The 16,649-nt window shown below is 48.8% G+C and overlaps 1 protein-coding gene and 1 long non-coding RNA gene across 6 annotated transcripts in view; both read right to left on the minus strand.

Annotated features, from left to right (window-relative positions):
• Nucleotides 1-5,080: 5,080 nt before the first annotated feature.
• On the minus strand, nt 5,081-7,074 carry LOC135262516 (uncharacterized). Its single transcript, XR_010332237.1, has 2 exons — nt 6,878-7,074; nt 5,081-6,326 (listed from the first exon to the last, which is right to left on the minus strand). It is a non-coding gene; the product is annotated as an uncharacterized LOC135262516 (long non-coding RNA).
• A 1,500-nt stretch (nt 7,075-8,574) lies between these two features.
• LOC135264132 (amyloid beta precursor protein binding family B member 1-like) overlaps nt 8,575-16,649 on the minus strand; it is a 17,186-nt gene continuing 9,111 nt past the window's right edge. For 4 of the 5 annotated variants that reach the window (XM_064352825.1, XM_064352826.1, XM_064352824.1 and 1 more), the window contains exons 10-15: nt 15,626-15,740; nt 15,278-15,362; nt 14,945-15,040; nt 13,558-13,673; nt 13,176-13,352; nt 8,575-12,822 (exon numbers count right to left, since the gene is read on the minus strand). In XM_064352825.1, coding sequence (XP_064208895.1) covers nt 12,661-12,822; nt 13,176-13,352; nt 13,558-13,673; nt 14,945-15,040; nt 15,278-15,362; nt 15,626-15,740 — 751 coding nt within the window. In that variant the 3' untranslated portion in view covers nt 8,575-12,660. The remainder of the gene's footprint in view (nt 12,823-13,175; nt 13,353-13,557; nt 13,674-14,944; nt 15,041-15,277; nt 15,363-15,625; nt 15,741-16,649) is intronic. The other variant, XM_064352827.1, reaches the window with a different exon arrangement.

Consider the following 16,649-nt stretch of genomic DNA (forward strand, 5'->3'; position numbering starts at 1 on the left):
ACGTGTTGATGGACATATTGGGGGGGGGGGTACTCAGTCATTGTGCATCGAGCCAAACGGAAGCAAGCGTGAATAACCACGTGGTGATAAGAAATCGAAACAATTTTGGAACGCGCTTGTAATTCCCATAAAAATGAATTGCTGCGGCCTAAAATTAACGACCGTTAATCAGGTTTCCGAGAGACCTCTTTATGAGCCATGGACGTGGGGCCTTCCACGCGCATAAGTCTTCCTTACACAGCCATTAAGATAAGATAACGCTGTTGTCCGCAAATGGGGGGTACGTGTCAGAGACAGTGAATTCATCGGCGTTACAAAAGATATAATAAAACGCCACACGCACAGGAGCGAGCTCTCCGGTTCTCCCTCTCCGGCACAGGTGTAGGGATCCAACGACACTGTCTACGATCCGCGGCACGTTGCCTGGCTCCAAACCGAAACCGACAACCCCGTTTGCCTCCGCTGCGGTGATCTACGGCAAACACAAGGCGGTCGTTGTCAGGTTAAATAACTGCTCCGGAATTCTCCGGCAGAGTTTCAATGCAGTCGTTTCCTGTGGGGACGCTCGGTTTTTGAGCACAAAGCTCCTTTTGTTCCTCTTATACCTTACCTTGCCTTACCAGCAACAATGCCATTTTGTGCTTTACTGCTTCTGGACCACATTCTTTAACGGAGAGGTTTTTTTTGCTGACGAATCGATAGAGCTGATTCACAGCGATGTCATGCGCTGATATGCCGAAGCAGAAAAAGCCACGGGCTGCCATTAAATAATCATGAATGGGAAGTCAGACAAAAAAAGACTCGCGTCCCTTATCTCTCCGATTCCAGTCTGGCACGAGACGAGAGAGAAAAATAGCGGACGCTGCATATTTGGTCAAAACAGACGAATTGGCAACTTGCGGGGAAAACAGTGAAGTGATTTAAAGTTTCTTATACCCTATGTGATGAGTGTTCTGGTGGGTTGGGGTGGGGGGTATGGGGAGCATTTCTGAGAGCAGGCTTGAGGTACTAGCCTTCTTAGTTTCAGAGATACAGAATTTTCTATTTTATGCTACTTGACAGGAGCAGATACATATTAACTCTGATATATACAGAGGCAGGTGTCAGTCACATGGTCTCCATGCCAACCAACACAACAGCAACTTTTGAGGTCAGCTAACTTTTTAAACAAAGTGTCCCTTGTGACCCCCCAAACAAAAACAACCCGTCGCACCTCAGTCACTTTCAGGTCACTCTTCTCCTCTTTTTTTGGTCGTTTCCTTCCCCTCTTCGCCTGTCCTCTCGCAGACGGGGCTGATGGGACAGAAGCCAGCGATGTAGCGGGAAGCTGCGCGCCGCTAGCCTTCCGGTCAGTCGCCGCAGACGGACCATCGGAAATCGACGGCGTACCCGCGGCGAGGCACCGCGACGTTCCCCCGAGGCCGACCGAACTGTCGCCGAGAGCGATGACCTTACCTGGGACTCTGAGAACAAACCGGACAGGGGGCACTGCAGGGGAACTGGGAGGAAAACTGGGCTTGCAACCTAGAGGTTGCGGGTTCGATTCCCAGGTGAGGAACATGGCTGTGCAGTTGTACTCTCGATCAAGGTGACTAACCTGAATTTTATCAGTAAGTATCCCATCAAGGGTTACATCTGGAACAGCAGAAACCAGTGCCCCACCCCCTAAAGCCAGTGCCCCACCCCCTAAAACCAGAACCCCTCTTACAGAGTTTGTAGAGGGTGGGGTGGGAGGGAGAAGAAGAGCAAGTTATGGAGTTCTCTCTGCATTCTCCCACACACCAGCCCCATAATTAATCTGCCAATAAGGCAATCTTCTAAAACAGGGCAATTACCCACAATCCCATTCTCTATAAGCAAAGCGGACACACTTTCCATTGTAACGAGTTTGGATTTTCTGTTACCACACGTATCTGAGACTAGCACTGTGGGAACAAAAAAAAAGACAGGCTGATCGATCCATCCATTGATCTATCAATTGATCGATTGATTGGTCGTTCTGTTAGGATGTTACCGACTGAGCTTCAGTGAAAAAAGGAGTGCATCTTGGGTATGAACAGCAGGCCTTTTTAAAAGACACCATCAAAGAAAAAGCAAAGGCCGTTTCTCCCTGACACCTGCTCACAGACCAGCGGGAGACTCTGAGTCGCGACGGGGAGACGGACTGGAACACGGACGCGTTCGCCCCCCGCCACACCGGACACGTCTCTCCCCCGCGAACGGCACTCGTCCTCCTCTCATTCTCCTTCCTTATCTCCAGATTGATGGGCCTCTCCAGACCCGCCCGTTTATTACCGTGACGACAGAGACTTGCCGCCGCTCACCCGGGGCTCACGGCGGGAGGCGCGGGGCGCTCGGGAGTCCGCCGGGACGGTCGACAAAACGCGGCGTCGCAAACGCATTTCCGAATTTCAGGCCGCGATACGTCTTAATATCACGCAATTAGGGGCTCCGTCAGGCGGGTAAATGCATATGTTTACACTGCATACAGCACGGTAAACAGTGTGGGGTTGGCATGGTAACAGCCTGGGGTTGGCACGGTAACGGTCTGGGGTTTGGGGCCCCAAATTCGGGGGGTTGAATTTCAGGATTTCCAGGTGGTGGAACAGTTACATCTAGGGCGGCCAGTAATCAAATTAATTACATTTCCCGAGCACGGAGACCGTGCGGCAGCTCGAATGTTGTTATTCATGAGAGTGGTATCTGACAGGTGGGTTACTCAGTCCTGTGCTTCGTCTCGCAGCGTGCATCAGAGCAGTTAATCAATAGCAGTTTACATTAGCAGGACACAGTGAAACGCAGGAGAGAGGGTAACCCGCAGGGGACAAAGCATGTTCAGCTCAAACACAGCACTGTAGGCAATCCTTTAATCAGTATGTTTTTTTGTTTTTTTCTTTTGGAATGTTTCTTCAAATTTGAAAGTCAGTGTTCTAGAACTGCTTTCCAATTACAGTACCAGTAGTGATTGTGACATCAGCATTAGAATGTTCAGCGAAGAGCATTCTAATCACGATATTTGTGATCTCGCTCCTCAATGGGACTTCAGTGTACATGCAAGTGGAACTTTGCTTTCTGATGCCCGAGCACTTTTTTCTGTGTCGTGATGCCGTACACGCTGTGGAGGCGGGGCCAAATCCATGACTGCTCCGATCAGCGCTGTGACCCCCCCCCCCCCGGGTCCACAGGTCATTAATCAGTAATACACTCATCAATTTGAGTTTGATTCCCATTAAACACTCTCTCATCCCTCTAAACCACCCCCCCTCCCCACCCTCCCTCCAATCAGATCACGGCATCACTGGACCGTGACACACGAGAACTGAGCGCGCTCTGCATAATCGCCCCGCGAGCTCATTAATCAATCGGATCGATCGCTAATTACGCCACGCGGCCCCTCGGGCCCCCGGGGTGGGCGGCGACCTTCCGGCGTTCGATAAGGAGCGAGCCGCTTCACGCAAACCTTCCCCACCGCGCGCGGGAAACGACCAGATCTCCATCAGCCGCGAGGGGATCCATGTTCAAAATGGCGCATTGAGGAAGAACGTTACCCAACGCTGTCGCCGTAGAAACCCTGCGGAGGTCATGTGATCAGGCGACAGGCGTTCCATCTTTAACCGCCAACCGACTCCTCCTCTTTAAAGCAAAAAAAAAAAAAAGGAAACTTTTTTTTTTGTTTTAACCCTTTAAGGTGTAAGGTCACAAATGTGAGTAGAATGTTACTAACTGAACATTCTAACGCTGATGTGGCAATCACTGGCAACTAAAGACAAGGGAGTTCTAGAACACTGACTTAGAATTTTGAAAAAAAATAAGATGCTTCAGAAAAATCTACTCTTCAAAGGGTTCAAACACAAGGAGGGGAGTCTGGGTCATGCAGGGCTGCCCAACCCTGGAGATCTACCGTCCTGTAGGTTTTCACTCCAACCCCAACAAAGCACACCTCATTCAACAGCTAGAGATCTCATTGAGCTGTTATTTAGTAGAATCAGGTGTGCTCAGTTAGGGCTAAAATGAGAACCTTCAGATCTCCTTCAGTAGATGCCCAGGAACAGGGCAGGGCAGCCCTGCTCTAGGGCAGCTGACTGCAGAGAGGCCTGCAAGATTCTCTAATCACGATGGAAACTATATCAGACGAAACGGTTTTGGAAAATAAGTAAAACTGCGATGTGACGTGTGGATCAATGCTTTCACATTCTCTCTCATTCCCACCTTTTGTCTTCCCTTCAAAGGGCAAGGCTGGATTGATACGGAGAAGGCTTTGTTCTGCGCTGTGATGTGGTCTGCTTTCTGTTCAACGTATCTGAGAAGGTTTCGCTGCAACCTGGCGTCATTTCGATGAGAACAATTTGGTATGCGGACAGATGTTTAGGTTAGGAGTTGGTGTCGGTGCAGATGTACGGAGTGTGTAATTTATGTTGGTAACGTAAGCACAGGTTGCAGAGCTCAAACCTGTTTGCCCCCCCCCTCCCCCATCTCCACACTCCTCAACCCCCCCGCCCCACCCCCCCTCCCCCCCTTACCAGCATCTGCTGGGACAGCTGTCACCACAGGCTCTGTGTCTATGAATCCAGTGTGTGGATTAGCGTGTGCACACACACAATACACACACACACACACACACACACATACGCACACGCAGGCACACAATACACACACGCACAGGCACGCAGACAATACACACACACACACACACACACATACGCACACGCAGGCACACAATACACACACGCACAGGCACGCAGACAATACACACACATACACACACACACATACGCACAGGCAGGCACACAATACACACACACACACACACAGGCATGCACACACGCACAGGCACGCAGACAATACACACACACACACACACATACGCACAGGCAGGCACACAGTACACACACACACACATACGCACAGGCATGCACACAATACACACACGCACAGGCACGCAGACAATACACACACACATACGCACAGGCATGCACATGATACACGCACACACACACAGCCCATCCCAGCGTACATTGGGCGAGAGGCAGGAATACACCCTGGACAATCTATCCCAGGGCACACGCACCGTAAAAGTGTATTGAATTAGTCATTTACTTCAAAGACCTCCCATCTTGGAAGCAACTGAGAATTGATTCCATGAAAAAAGTATGTTTTACCAATACTGCAAAAATAATTTTCAAAGCGTCGACTAATTCGCATGGACAGAAAATAGTTGACTGCGCAACTTCGAGATGAGCTAAAAATGACTCTTTAGCGCCCTCTGGTGGACGCCTGCCGCCTGCACAGCATCTTTGTTTCCTGAACTGGAAATCCATCTGAGCTCATTTCTTCCCCCGACAGAAAAACGCAATGGGAGTAAAATGCATGGGGGTTGGCGGTTGGGGGGAAGACCCAGCAGTGGGCCAGAAATCTGAGTCACTGAAATGAGGCTTTAGACACAGACTAATGCAAACGTCTGTTCCAAAACGGACTGACCTAACAGTGGAAATTACGCAGTTTTTCAATTTCCTGTCGTTGTCTTTTCTGCTTCTGGGTGAGACTGCGTGTCCTCAAGCCTTCGCATGCAGCACATGTGCACAGGTATGAGATACAGGTATGAGATGGACCATGTACACCTGATCCCATCAGTACAGATGCAATATGGGGGGTCAGGTGCATAGGACAGCTAACAAGCAGGTAATTAACGAGGAAGAGGAGGGACAGAGCTCTGTGGCAAACACTGAGGAAGAGGAGGGACAGAGCTCTGTGGCAAACACTGAGGAAGAGGAGGGACAGAGCTCTGTCGCAAACACTGAGGAAGAGGATTGTCACTTTCACAAAGAAAGACGACGTGTAAAAGACATGAATGGCCTGCTTTTGCGTCCCCCTCTACCAAAAAGAAAATTAATTTAAAAATGATTGACAGTTCAGGCTCCTCTTTCTGTCTGGGCTCAGTGCCAGCCTGTCTTTGTTTGCCTCTGACATTTCAGACGAAATTCACCCAACAATTCACTCTATTCACTGAAACAAGCACCTCTGTCCCAAGTGTTTATGAATGGTAGCATGTGTGTGTGTGTGCACGCATGCATGCAAGTGTGTGTGTGTATGAGTGCGTGTGTTCAAGAGTGTGTGTGTGTGTGTGTGCGCACGTGCAAGTGTGAGTGTGTGTGACAGAGAGAGAATGTTTGTCTAAAAGTGGCTGACAGGGGCATCTCTACTCCCTATAAATAGCTTGACTTTGAAAGGTCAGAATCCATCCATCAGTCTGACAGGACAGCCTGGCGCACAAAGGTGTGTTTTTTCTTCTTCTCTTTTTTCCTCTGCTCTCTCTTCCAGTAATTACCCTGCGGAACCACAGAGAGATGAGCTCTGTGAGTCATTTAATCAGCTCCTGTCTATTACAGACAGGGAGACAGGGAGAGGAGGGTAAACACAGCCCTGCTGGATGCGACCTCTCTCCTGCTCAGTTACACACACACACGCACACACACGTACACACAAACCCCAACCCACTCATACACACATACACACGCACGCACAAACCCCATCCCACTCATACGCACATACACACACGGACAAATCCCTGTGACCTCTCTCCTGCTCAGTCCACACACACACACACTCACACGCACACTCAAGTGACAAAGTGCTCTCATCTCTTTCCAGCTTTGTGTTTCTCAGGAAAAATAAACACACACATACGCTACTCACACATTCTTTTTGTAAACATGGATTCAGTTCTGTTCACACATCAGGATGGGAAAACAAACATGTTACCAGCTTTTGCAAAAAAAATGTATTTTTTCAGTAACTCAATAACATACATGTGAGAAGAATAAAACAACTATAAAATGTAAAATCAGAAAAAGAAATTAAGGCAAATAGAATTTTTTACCCATCATGCACCAGCAGCTCCATCCGTGATTATAAGCATCATCAAATGGCAGCCCTGGTATGGGACATTTAGCAGGAGCTGGTCCTAAATGGGACGCGGGACCCCCCCCCAGCCTGTCGGGAGGGGTGTGAGCAGCAATGGGGTGAGACCGCGTGTCATTACTGCCCCCCCACCCACCCCCCAGAGAGAAAGCACAGCATGCTGAGGAAAAAACAAACAAAAACACCATTTTTCATACCGCACTGCATCTTAGGTCAATGGCTGTATATATACAGTAGCAGCTGGAGTGTACTTCATATTATTGTGATTTATCAGTCATATTCATATGCGTGGGTTAAATTTCAGCTTTGGGGGAGACCCACTGCTGGACCATCTAGTCTTGCGTAACATTAAGTCTCACACGCGTACGATAGCTAACCAACAGGTAATTTATATGAAGACATTGGGGGTGACATGTCTGCCTGTGTCCCCCCCAGTTCTACCCGTATGGCCAGTTTGCACAGGTAGACCAAAGCAGGTACCTTCTCCAGCTCCGGTGGCTGTGCAGGCAGGCTGTAACAGAGCAGTACTGGACTATTTATATGCTTTGCTTTATTTTTGGAGGCTTGCCAATTATGATCCCTTCACAAGTAGTCTATGCACATTGACATGCACACACACACACACACACACACACTCCAAATACACAAGACCATCTTCAGGAAAACCACGCACACCCATTTCTGAAACAAATCCCCCCCGCCCACACCCAAACTAACGAGGCGTGTGAATAATCAGGAGATTAATTAACATCGCCGTTCCTCCGGTATTTCCCCCGTTATGATTGGCAGCTCCCGGACGCGAGCGCCGGAAAGCCAATCCCTGATTTTCATGCTCCCTCACACACACACGCCCTCATACACACACACACACACGGGACTCAATATCCCCCCCGACGACACGTTTCTGCACAACGGCAAACACGATAATAAGGACGGAACATGAGTATTTGTGCGGAGATTAGGGCCTGTCTACCTCCCCCCGATCCACGGCTGGGAAAACACAATATCCGCATAATTCGGTTGCAAAACAAACAGAGGACAGTCCGTGCAAACACGCCATCGTGGTCCAACTGTATCAGTAAGAAGAAATGAGATTGCTAGCCGCACGTTGTAGCGTGCAGTTAGCATTCCAGTTCCTTCTACATAATCAGCTCTGTACATCTGCAGTACAACTCGGTTCAGCCTGTTGACTGTTACTAACCGTAACAATACAAATTCTGTGTATTCAAAATCAAACATTATTTGGTTCAATGTGTGACTGAGCAGTTAATGTTGATAATCTGTTATTTATTATACAAATCACAGGCTTAGCTTACTAGAAGGCCAACAAAATAGGCCAGAGGTGCAGAAGTTAGAGAGTCAGTGAGCATCTTTGTTTTACCCAGAGACTGTAGAGGTTTTACCTCTTTTCTCCTGCTTCCTGTTCTGGCAGGAAGTGTCTTTGTGGCAGTGTCTGTAAAAAAAAAAAATCTTCACAAATGAAATTGGATCGAATCTAAAAACAGTTGCTGGACTTATTGTACTGGCCTGTCACATTACTCATTAAATTATGAATTTTCAAATATGTTCAACGGGTTTAATAACCTAAATATCTACCTCCTTACACGACCAGAATTACCGTGTGCGACAAAAGTATACAAGAATGATAAAACAGGATTTATGTGCGTATCTTTTAATGTTTATTTTTTTACAGTGACACTTTACATTAATATACATGTATATACATCACACCTAATTTACATAATAATAAAAAATAAATCAAAACAATCCTGTAAAAATCAAATGAACACCTGCATTACAGTCATTTCAGAGGAGTTTTCAGACGGACTGTAAGATGGACCCCCACGGAGGGAAAAAAACAAAACAAAATAAAAGCATCTCACGCATCACGTCCAGTGACCTACATCCCTACCACCAGGAGGAAGGGTTTTTTTACTTCTCAAAATCCAGCTCCTCAACATTAGAAAACTAGTAATATTGTGAAGCACAAACAATCACACACACGCACACACACGGTTAGATTTCTGTTAGTAGTGAAAATGTAGCTCCGGTTATTCCAGTGAAAGTGGTTGTGTTACATGAAGTTATAGGAAAACAAATGCAGTTTACTCTGCTCTACACACACACACACACACACACACACACAAACACAGTTAGGGACTACCGTCCTGTCTGCAGTACTGACACACACACAGTCTGCTCTTACATCTTTAAGCAGGGACCATGCTTTCTGCAGTACTGACCGTTCCTGATGCAGTACTGACACACTGAAATACAGACACTCATGCAGTTCTTATCATTACAAAGAAGCCGTTTCCTGATGCAGTACTGACACACTTAGTCAGTTCTGAGATCCACGAACTGACCAGGTCATCAGTGTCAGCTGTAATGAGTTTAAAGCAAACCTGGCAACCACTGTACTAGCTATTCTCAATGCAAAGTGTGCGCTTCGAATGGAAATTCGACATTCTGTTAAAATGACATGACGATACAGGACCAACACAACATCAACAAAGATAATGCCGTCCGTGGACAGTTATCGCAAACATAAACCGTTTCAGAAACGAGCAGAGAAATCTGCCGCAGTATTTTACACGGTTCTGAAAGAAAATCAGATTTGATGCCAAAAGTAACTCTGGACTGGGCAGGACATATTCGCCTAGGACTGGGGGGTAAAAAAATAAAAATAAAAAACAGAAATTTGCGTGTGCTGAGGTGAGACAGTACTGTGTCGTTTGCAGGTCTAGCAGTACGCAGGTGTGTTCAGGTGAGACGGTACTGTGTCGTTTTCAGGTTTAGCAGTACGCAGGTGTTCAGGTGAGACAGTACTGTGTCGTTTTCAGGTCTAGCAGTACGCAGGTGTGTTCAGGTGAGACAGTACTGTGTCGTTTGCAGGTCTAGCAGTACGCAGGTGTGTTCAGGTGAGACAGTACTGTGTCGTTTGCAGGTCTAGCGATACGCAGGTGTGTTCAGGTGAGACAGTACTGTGTCGTTTGCAGGTCTAGCGATATGCAGGTGTTCAGGTGAGACAGTACTGTGTCGTTTGCAGGTCTAGCAGTACGCAGGTGTGTTCAGGTGAGACAGTACTGTGTCGTTTGCAGGTCTAGCGATACGCAGGTGTGTTCAGGTGAGACAGTACTGTGTCGTTTGCAGGTCTAGCAGTACGCAGGTGTTCAGGTGAGACAGTACTGTGTCGTTTGCAGGTCTAGCAGTACGCAGGTGTTCAGGTGAGACAGTACTGTGTCGTTTGCAGGTCTAGCAGTACGCAGGTGTTCAGGTGAGACAGTACTGTGTCGTTTGCAGGTCTAGCAGTACGCAGGTGTTCAGGTGAGACAGTACTGTGTCGTTTGCAGGTCTAGCAGTACGCAGGTGTTCAGGTGAGACAGTACTGTGTCGTTTGCAGGTCTAGCAGTATGCAGGTGTGTTCAGGTGAGACAGTACTGTGTCGTTTGCAGGTCTAGCAGTACGCAGGTGTGTTCAGGTGAGACAGTACTGTGTCGTTTGCAGGTCTAGCAGTACGCAGGTGTTCAGGTGAGACAGTACTGTGTCGTTTGCAGGTCTAGCAGTACGCAGGTGTGTTCAGGTGAGACAGTACTGTGTCGTTTGCAGGTCTAGCAGTACGCAGGTGTGTTCAGGTGAGACAGTACTGTGTCGTTTGCAGGTCTAGCAGTACGCAGGTGTGTTCAGGTGAGACAGTACTGTGTCGTTTGCAGGTCTAGCAGTACGCAGGTGTTCAGGTGAGACAGTACTGTGTCGTTTGCAGGTCTAGCAGTACGCAGGTGTGTTCAGGTGAGACAGTACTGTGTCGTTTGCAGGTCTAGCAGTACGCAGGTGTGTTCAGGTGAGACAGTACTGTGTCGTTTGCAGGTCTAGCAGTACGCAGGTGTTCAGGTGAGACAGTACTGTGTCGTTTGCAGGTCTAGCAGTACGCAGGTGTTCAGGTGAGACAGTACTGTGTCGTTTGCAGGTCTAGCAGTACGCAGGTGTGTTCAGGTGAGACAGTACTCTGTCGTTTGCAGGTTTAGCGATATGCAGGTGTGTTCAGGTGAGACGGTACTGTGTCTAGCGGTGTGCACGAAAGGTTTGCGGGTAAGCGAGCGATACAGCAGTGACACAGACACGGGTGTGGAGCAGCTTCAGACTCCGTCTCCCGTTCGACCGGTCCGATTCGGCCCCAACACAGGGAGGGAGGGAGGGGTGGAAGTTCAGCTTAACCACCCCCCACCCCCCGAAAATTACACCACATTTACAATTCCAGTGGCAAAGCAACACACTTACAAGAGTGGCTGTGGTCAAAAAATAATAATCACTCCCACGATCTTCATATCGCACGCGGCTGTGCTCGGGGTCCAGGACAGGACGCCACGAATGAGATGAGATGACCAATCAGAGCTGAGCGCTCCTCCGTTCGGATGCTGGTTTTCACGCGTTTTAGGAAGCACTGATTCAGTGGTTTTAAACACCCCCCCTCCCCGCCCCGCCCAACCCAACCCCTAAACGACAGGAACACAAAGGCTACTGAAAAATCTTATCTTCACCATACACACACCCATGCCTACCCACACGCACACACACATACGCGCACACACTCACACACGCTGGAAGGTCATAATTATTGCATGCAAAAACAGCGCTTTGCTTGTTCCATGCATTACAACTACATTAGTCACTAGGCAGGCGCTCCGTATCCATAGCGACGTACAGAGGCGGTTGCTTCACGAGAGAAAGGACCACACGAGACAGTACAGCACAGGCCACACCCCCATCGTTTGTGACGGAAGCGTGACATCACAATGAGCTTGGCTTCCATATGCTACAACAGTGTTTTTTTTTTATTGTGGATGGCTAAAATATTTTGCTTGGCTCAAGCAAGTCAGAGATCAGGAGTTCAATGAAGCTCCACCCAAAACACCTCTTCTTCTCGTTGGAAGACTACAACATATTGATCTTTACTCAACTTCTCTTTTCATTAAAAAAAAAGAACTATTTAAAAATGTTGGAAATCTACATTAAATAAAAGCTGCAGTGATCTACCTTTTATCAAGTCGCTCCAGTTCCTCAGAGATTGAATATTCAAGAGACCCGACAACCGTGTAAACACACAGTGCAAATGTGAACAGGGAGGAGGACAAACATATTCAACATGTCTACATCCAATAGGGTTTGGCAATATTTGATATTCATAACAGCTTCCAGCCGGACTTCCCCCTCCGCTCCACTAGGTGGCAGCAATGGGCTACAGGCCCCTGTAGAACCATCAATCAACTCCAGTGAAGAACAAGGAGGATTAAAATGTAAGGTGTTCCCAGCGGATGGACACCCCTGAGACTATTCTACAGAAAGAGACTCCACACAGACCGAAGAGTTACCAGAGTCTCGGGGCATTTACAGGAGACCCGGGGGTATGAACGGGGGGGGGCGGGAGGGGGGGGTATTAAGGGTATTAACAGTGAAACCATTTCCCAGGTGTCACATACTGACACTGAGGACTGGAAGAACCAAACCAGGCACCCAGTGTGGTGAGGAGGGGGAGGAGCCAGAGTGGACCACCCTGGTGAGTGACAGAGGGGGCGGGGCTAGCGTTGCCCGGGACCCCACCCGTTTGAACATTTTGATTGACGAGTTGGGGAGGAGGAGTCTGATTGGGGCAGGGGGCTGTGACTGACAGTGAAGGCGGGGCCAGCTGTGTGGAGGGTGCAGGGGTGGGGGCTGTGGGGGTGAAGGGGGGCCGGTTCACCCTCTTCACGGCGTCTGGGACCCCGCCCATTTGAAGGTTCCCAGCAGGCTTTGCACCCCCTTCTTGACGCTGGAGCCCACGCGGCGGGCCACGGAGTCGGCGGGGGGGCCTGGCAGGCAGGAGCCGGAGCTGGGGGGGCGCGCGTCCAGGCACTTCTGATACCGCAGCTGCGGGGGGAGGGGGGGGGCACAAGGGAGCGCCGTTAAAAAAAAAATGACTTCACACAGCGCACTCTGCACACACTGTACTACAAAGAGTTCAAATCACTACACGCCCCTCCCCTTTCTTACCCATGTGACCCACCCTGATCCAAACCCCCTCTACTATGTGATCCAGTCTGACCCACCCCATGACCCCTAGTATGACCCCCCCACCACCTCACCATGTGACCCAATCAGACCCCACCCTGACCTCTCCCCCCTCCCCACCAGTAGTGTGCCCTAGTCTGACCCCGCCCCCTCCTCATGTGACCGTTGACCGCCTACCATGTACCCCGTGACCCCGGAGGGGCGGTGCTCACCATGCACGCGGCCTGCACCGCCTCCGACAGGCTGGCGGCGTTGGGCTCGCACCAGAACATGTGGCAGATGAAGTCGCCGGGGGCCTCCGCCATGATGAAGGCGAAGGTGTGCACGTCCCTCCCCACGCCCATGAAGGACAGGAAACGCACGCGGCACTCCGACATCACTTCCTCCGTCTGCAGCAGAGCCCACGTGAAAAGGTGTCACAGGCGCATCGACAAACAGCAGCCAATCGAATGTCCGCAAATCAACACTGCACTCTGAGAACGTCGCCCCACTCAGTTCATATTCACCGTCAGAAGCGCATTAACACCGAACGCTTGACTGTGTCACTGCGCCATCTCTCACACACAGGTGAGACGGCCGGTCATGTGACCTCACCTGCGTGCAGCGGATGGTCAGGGTGGCGGACGCCACGTCCACCGTCACCGCCGGCCAATCCTGCCCCTCCTTAGTCTTCAGCGCCGTCTCCACGGCGACGTTAATCGTGTCCACGCCTGGGGAGGGAACAGGGGGTGACATCATCAGCACGGGACGGGCCGGGAGGACACCTGGGGGACAGGTGAGACGAGCCTCGCCCGCATGCACACGCACACGCACACGGCATGCACACGCACACGCACGCGCACACGCACACGCACACGCACACGCACACGCACACACAGAAACGCACACGCAAACCGTCACTGTGGGGGTCCCACTCACAGCATCACAAAATCTGTGACACGTGTCATGTGACGTGTGTCACGTGACAGGTTTCCCGTACAGATTTATGGGCCATCACAAGGGCCACTTACAGGAAGGAGAAATCCTGAACTGAGACGTGGATACAGCAGGTCTTCACACACAACTCACAGCACAGACTCAGGGCGGACAGGAAGGAGGAAGGAGGTTCATTTACAATAACACGTCTCTCTGGTCAGGATAACACTGGGCTTAACTAGCACTGCAGGCAACTTTCCCATGAGCAGCACAGAGGGGCAACTCGATGACCGCTCGCCCAGTTCAGACCCACAATCAGTACAGAACACCAGTGAGTTGGAAAACTCAGCAAAACCTGCCGGTTTACAGTCTAACCACGGGTTTCCCGTTCACCCACGAGCGTCCGTCATTTACCAAACTACGACAGCTTGGACAGGGAGAAAGTGAAAAGCCATCAATCATCTGCACCCAGTTTGTTTTGCAGGCTGATTATAATTCCTCATTTGCAACACCACCAAACCAGAGGAAAATACAGTTCTGTGATGACTAGAGGAGAATGTTATGCTATCATGCTGTGCTAACAGGAAGAGGATTAGAGTAAGGTTGAAGGTAGTTATGCCAACATGCTATGCAAGTAGTAGCTAAGGGCAGGAGTTAGCAACATGCATGCTAACAGGAGAGGTAATAAGGTTGAAGGTAGTTATGCCAACATGCTATGCTAACAGGAAGAGGATTAGAGTAAGGTTGATGGTAGTTAAGCTAACATGCTATGCTAACAAGTAGAGGATAGAGTAAGGGTGAAGGTAGTTATGCTAACATGCTATGCTAACAAGGAGAGGATTAGACTGAGGTTGAAGGTCATAATGCTAACATGCTATGCTAACAGGAAGAGGATTAGAATAAAATTGAAGGTAGTTACGCTAACATGCTATGCTAACAGGTGAAGGATGAGAGTAAGGCTGTTATACCATCATGCTGTGCTAACAGGTAGAGTATTACAGAAGGATTATTATGCTAACATGCTATGCTAACAGGTAGAAGATGAGAAAAAAAGATCATTCCTTACCAAAGCGTTCCTTACCTACGGGTTTGGCCACCGGCACATTACCAAGGTAACGCACTTGGAAGCGTTGGACCAGCTCATTCTTTGGTGCAGGGAATTCTGGGAAGACAGAGAGAGAGAGAGAGAGAGAGAGAGAGAAATGTAAACAATAACAATAATCTTCTATGAATATTTTTATAACATACAAATATAACACAACAGAGTCTGAACTTTACAGTGAATCTGAATTTAACAGCCTCAATTTAACAGAGAATCTCAATTCCGCAGACAGTAAATTCTCTAATCATGTGAAATTGTGGCCTTGTAAAATGGGTTGGGGGGGGGACGTATAGTTACCCTGGAAAGGAATATCCACCAGTTTGGAGGGGTCAATGTTGAGCCTGTTCAGACAGGACTTGGAGGACTTCCTCTTAGCCATGATCTGATAACAGAGACAAGAGACCAGAGAGAGAAACCATTTAACAACCTGAGGGCAGGTCAGCCACAAGGTGCTCAGATGAACATACACTGTGTGCTTCTCCATTCACCGGTCTTAAAAAGTTCCTTTTACTGTTGGTACAGCTGAATCGTTTCTGCCACACGCGGCCTTGCTCAGTCAGGTAAAAAGCATTAAAAAAGGGCGTATCCCTGAGCGGGGTCCACCAATCGGATCACAGCGCGGGCAGGGAGCGCAGGTGAGCTCACCTTGGAGCAGATGTCGTGCATGCTGGTGGCGATGTTCCGGGCGGGCATGTCGCACCTGAACACGTGACACTTGAGCACCTGCGTGGGCTTGTCCCGCGCCACGTACGCAAAGTCCCTGGAGACACACGGCAACGGGCAGCGCTCAGAGCGGGGAACCAATCAGCACACAGATACACGCGGCGGCGGCCATGTTAGTGAGGATGATGATGATGAAGCAGTCGAGCAGCCGTGTTGGCAATGGAGCTTAGCAGAGTGCAAAAAGACTTGCGCGAATGGAAACAATTAACCACTGTTACAGCATGTAAGAAAATACATAAACAGTAAACCCTTCAACTATAAATTCCATTTAAATGGTACTCCAGTGTTATAGAGCCCAACTAACCAATACTGCTGACCAAACAAACCTCTCTAGACAGACACGACAAAAACAAAAACTGAGATTTACTAATAAAAACTGAGAATGAAAGAGCAGAATATTCATGTTGACCATTGAAAGGCCAACAAGGGCTTGAGTTGTGTTTGAGAAGTGCACTGTAAAAGAATGATTGCTTATTGGCTGAGCTGACTCTCTTAAACATATTACACGGATATTGATTTCATGGCTTATGGAGTCCGAGAAACCATGTGATGTGGGATGAGGAACATTCCGGAATGGAAGAGGCAGTGTTACCCTGACAACCACAACAGTCACAGTTCTATGAGTGAGGGGGGTGGGGGGGGGTGTGGAAAACACATTAAGGACCGTACACTACCTCTCCCTGTGTCCATAACGCAGCACGTTAGAAAGAAAACAGCAAAAAAAGGAAGAAGATTCAGAAGAAAACAAAAGAGGAATTAAATCTGAAGAACCCAATTATATGCCCAAATAAATTCACAAACTCTTTAAAGAAATGCAAAAACAAATTAACATGTGCTCTTTTTTCCTCCACAGAAAAACAAACACTAACAAAAAAATATCCATGTTAATTAAAAAACAACCGTGAATAAAACAAAGACCCCTCCAGTTATCCAACGTGTTCATAAA

Source organism: Anguilla rostrata, chromosome 9, assembly GCF_018555375.3.
Source record: "Anguilla rostrata isolate EN2019 chromosome 9, ASM1855537v3, whole genome shotgun sequence".
Taxonomy (NCBI): Eukaryota; Metazoa; Chordata; class Actinopteri; order Anguilliformes; family Anguillidae; genus Anguilla; species Anguilla rostrata.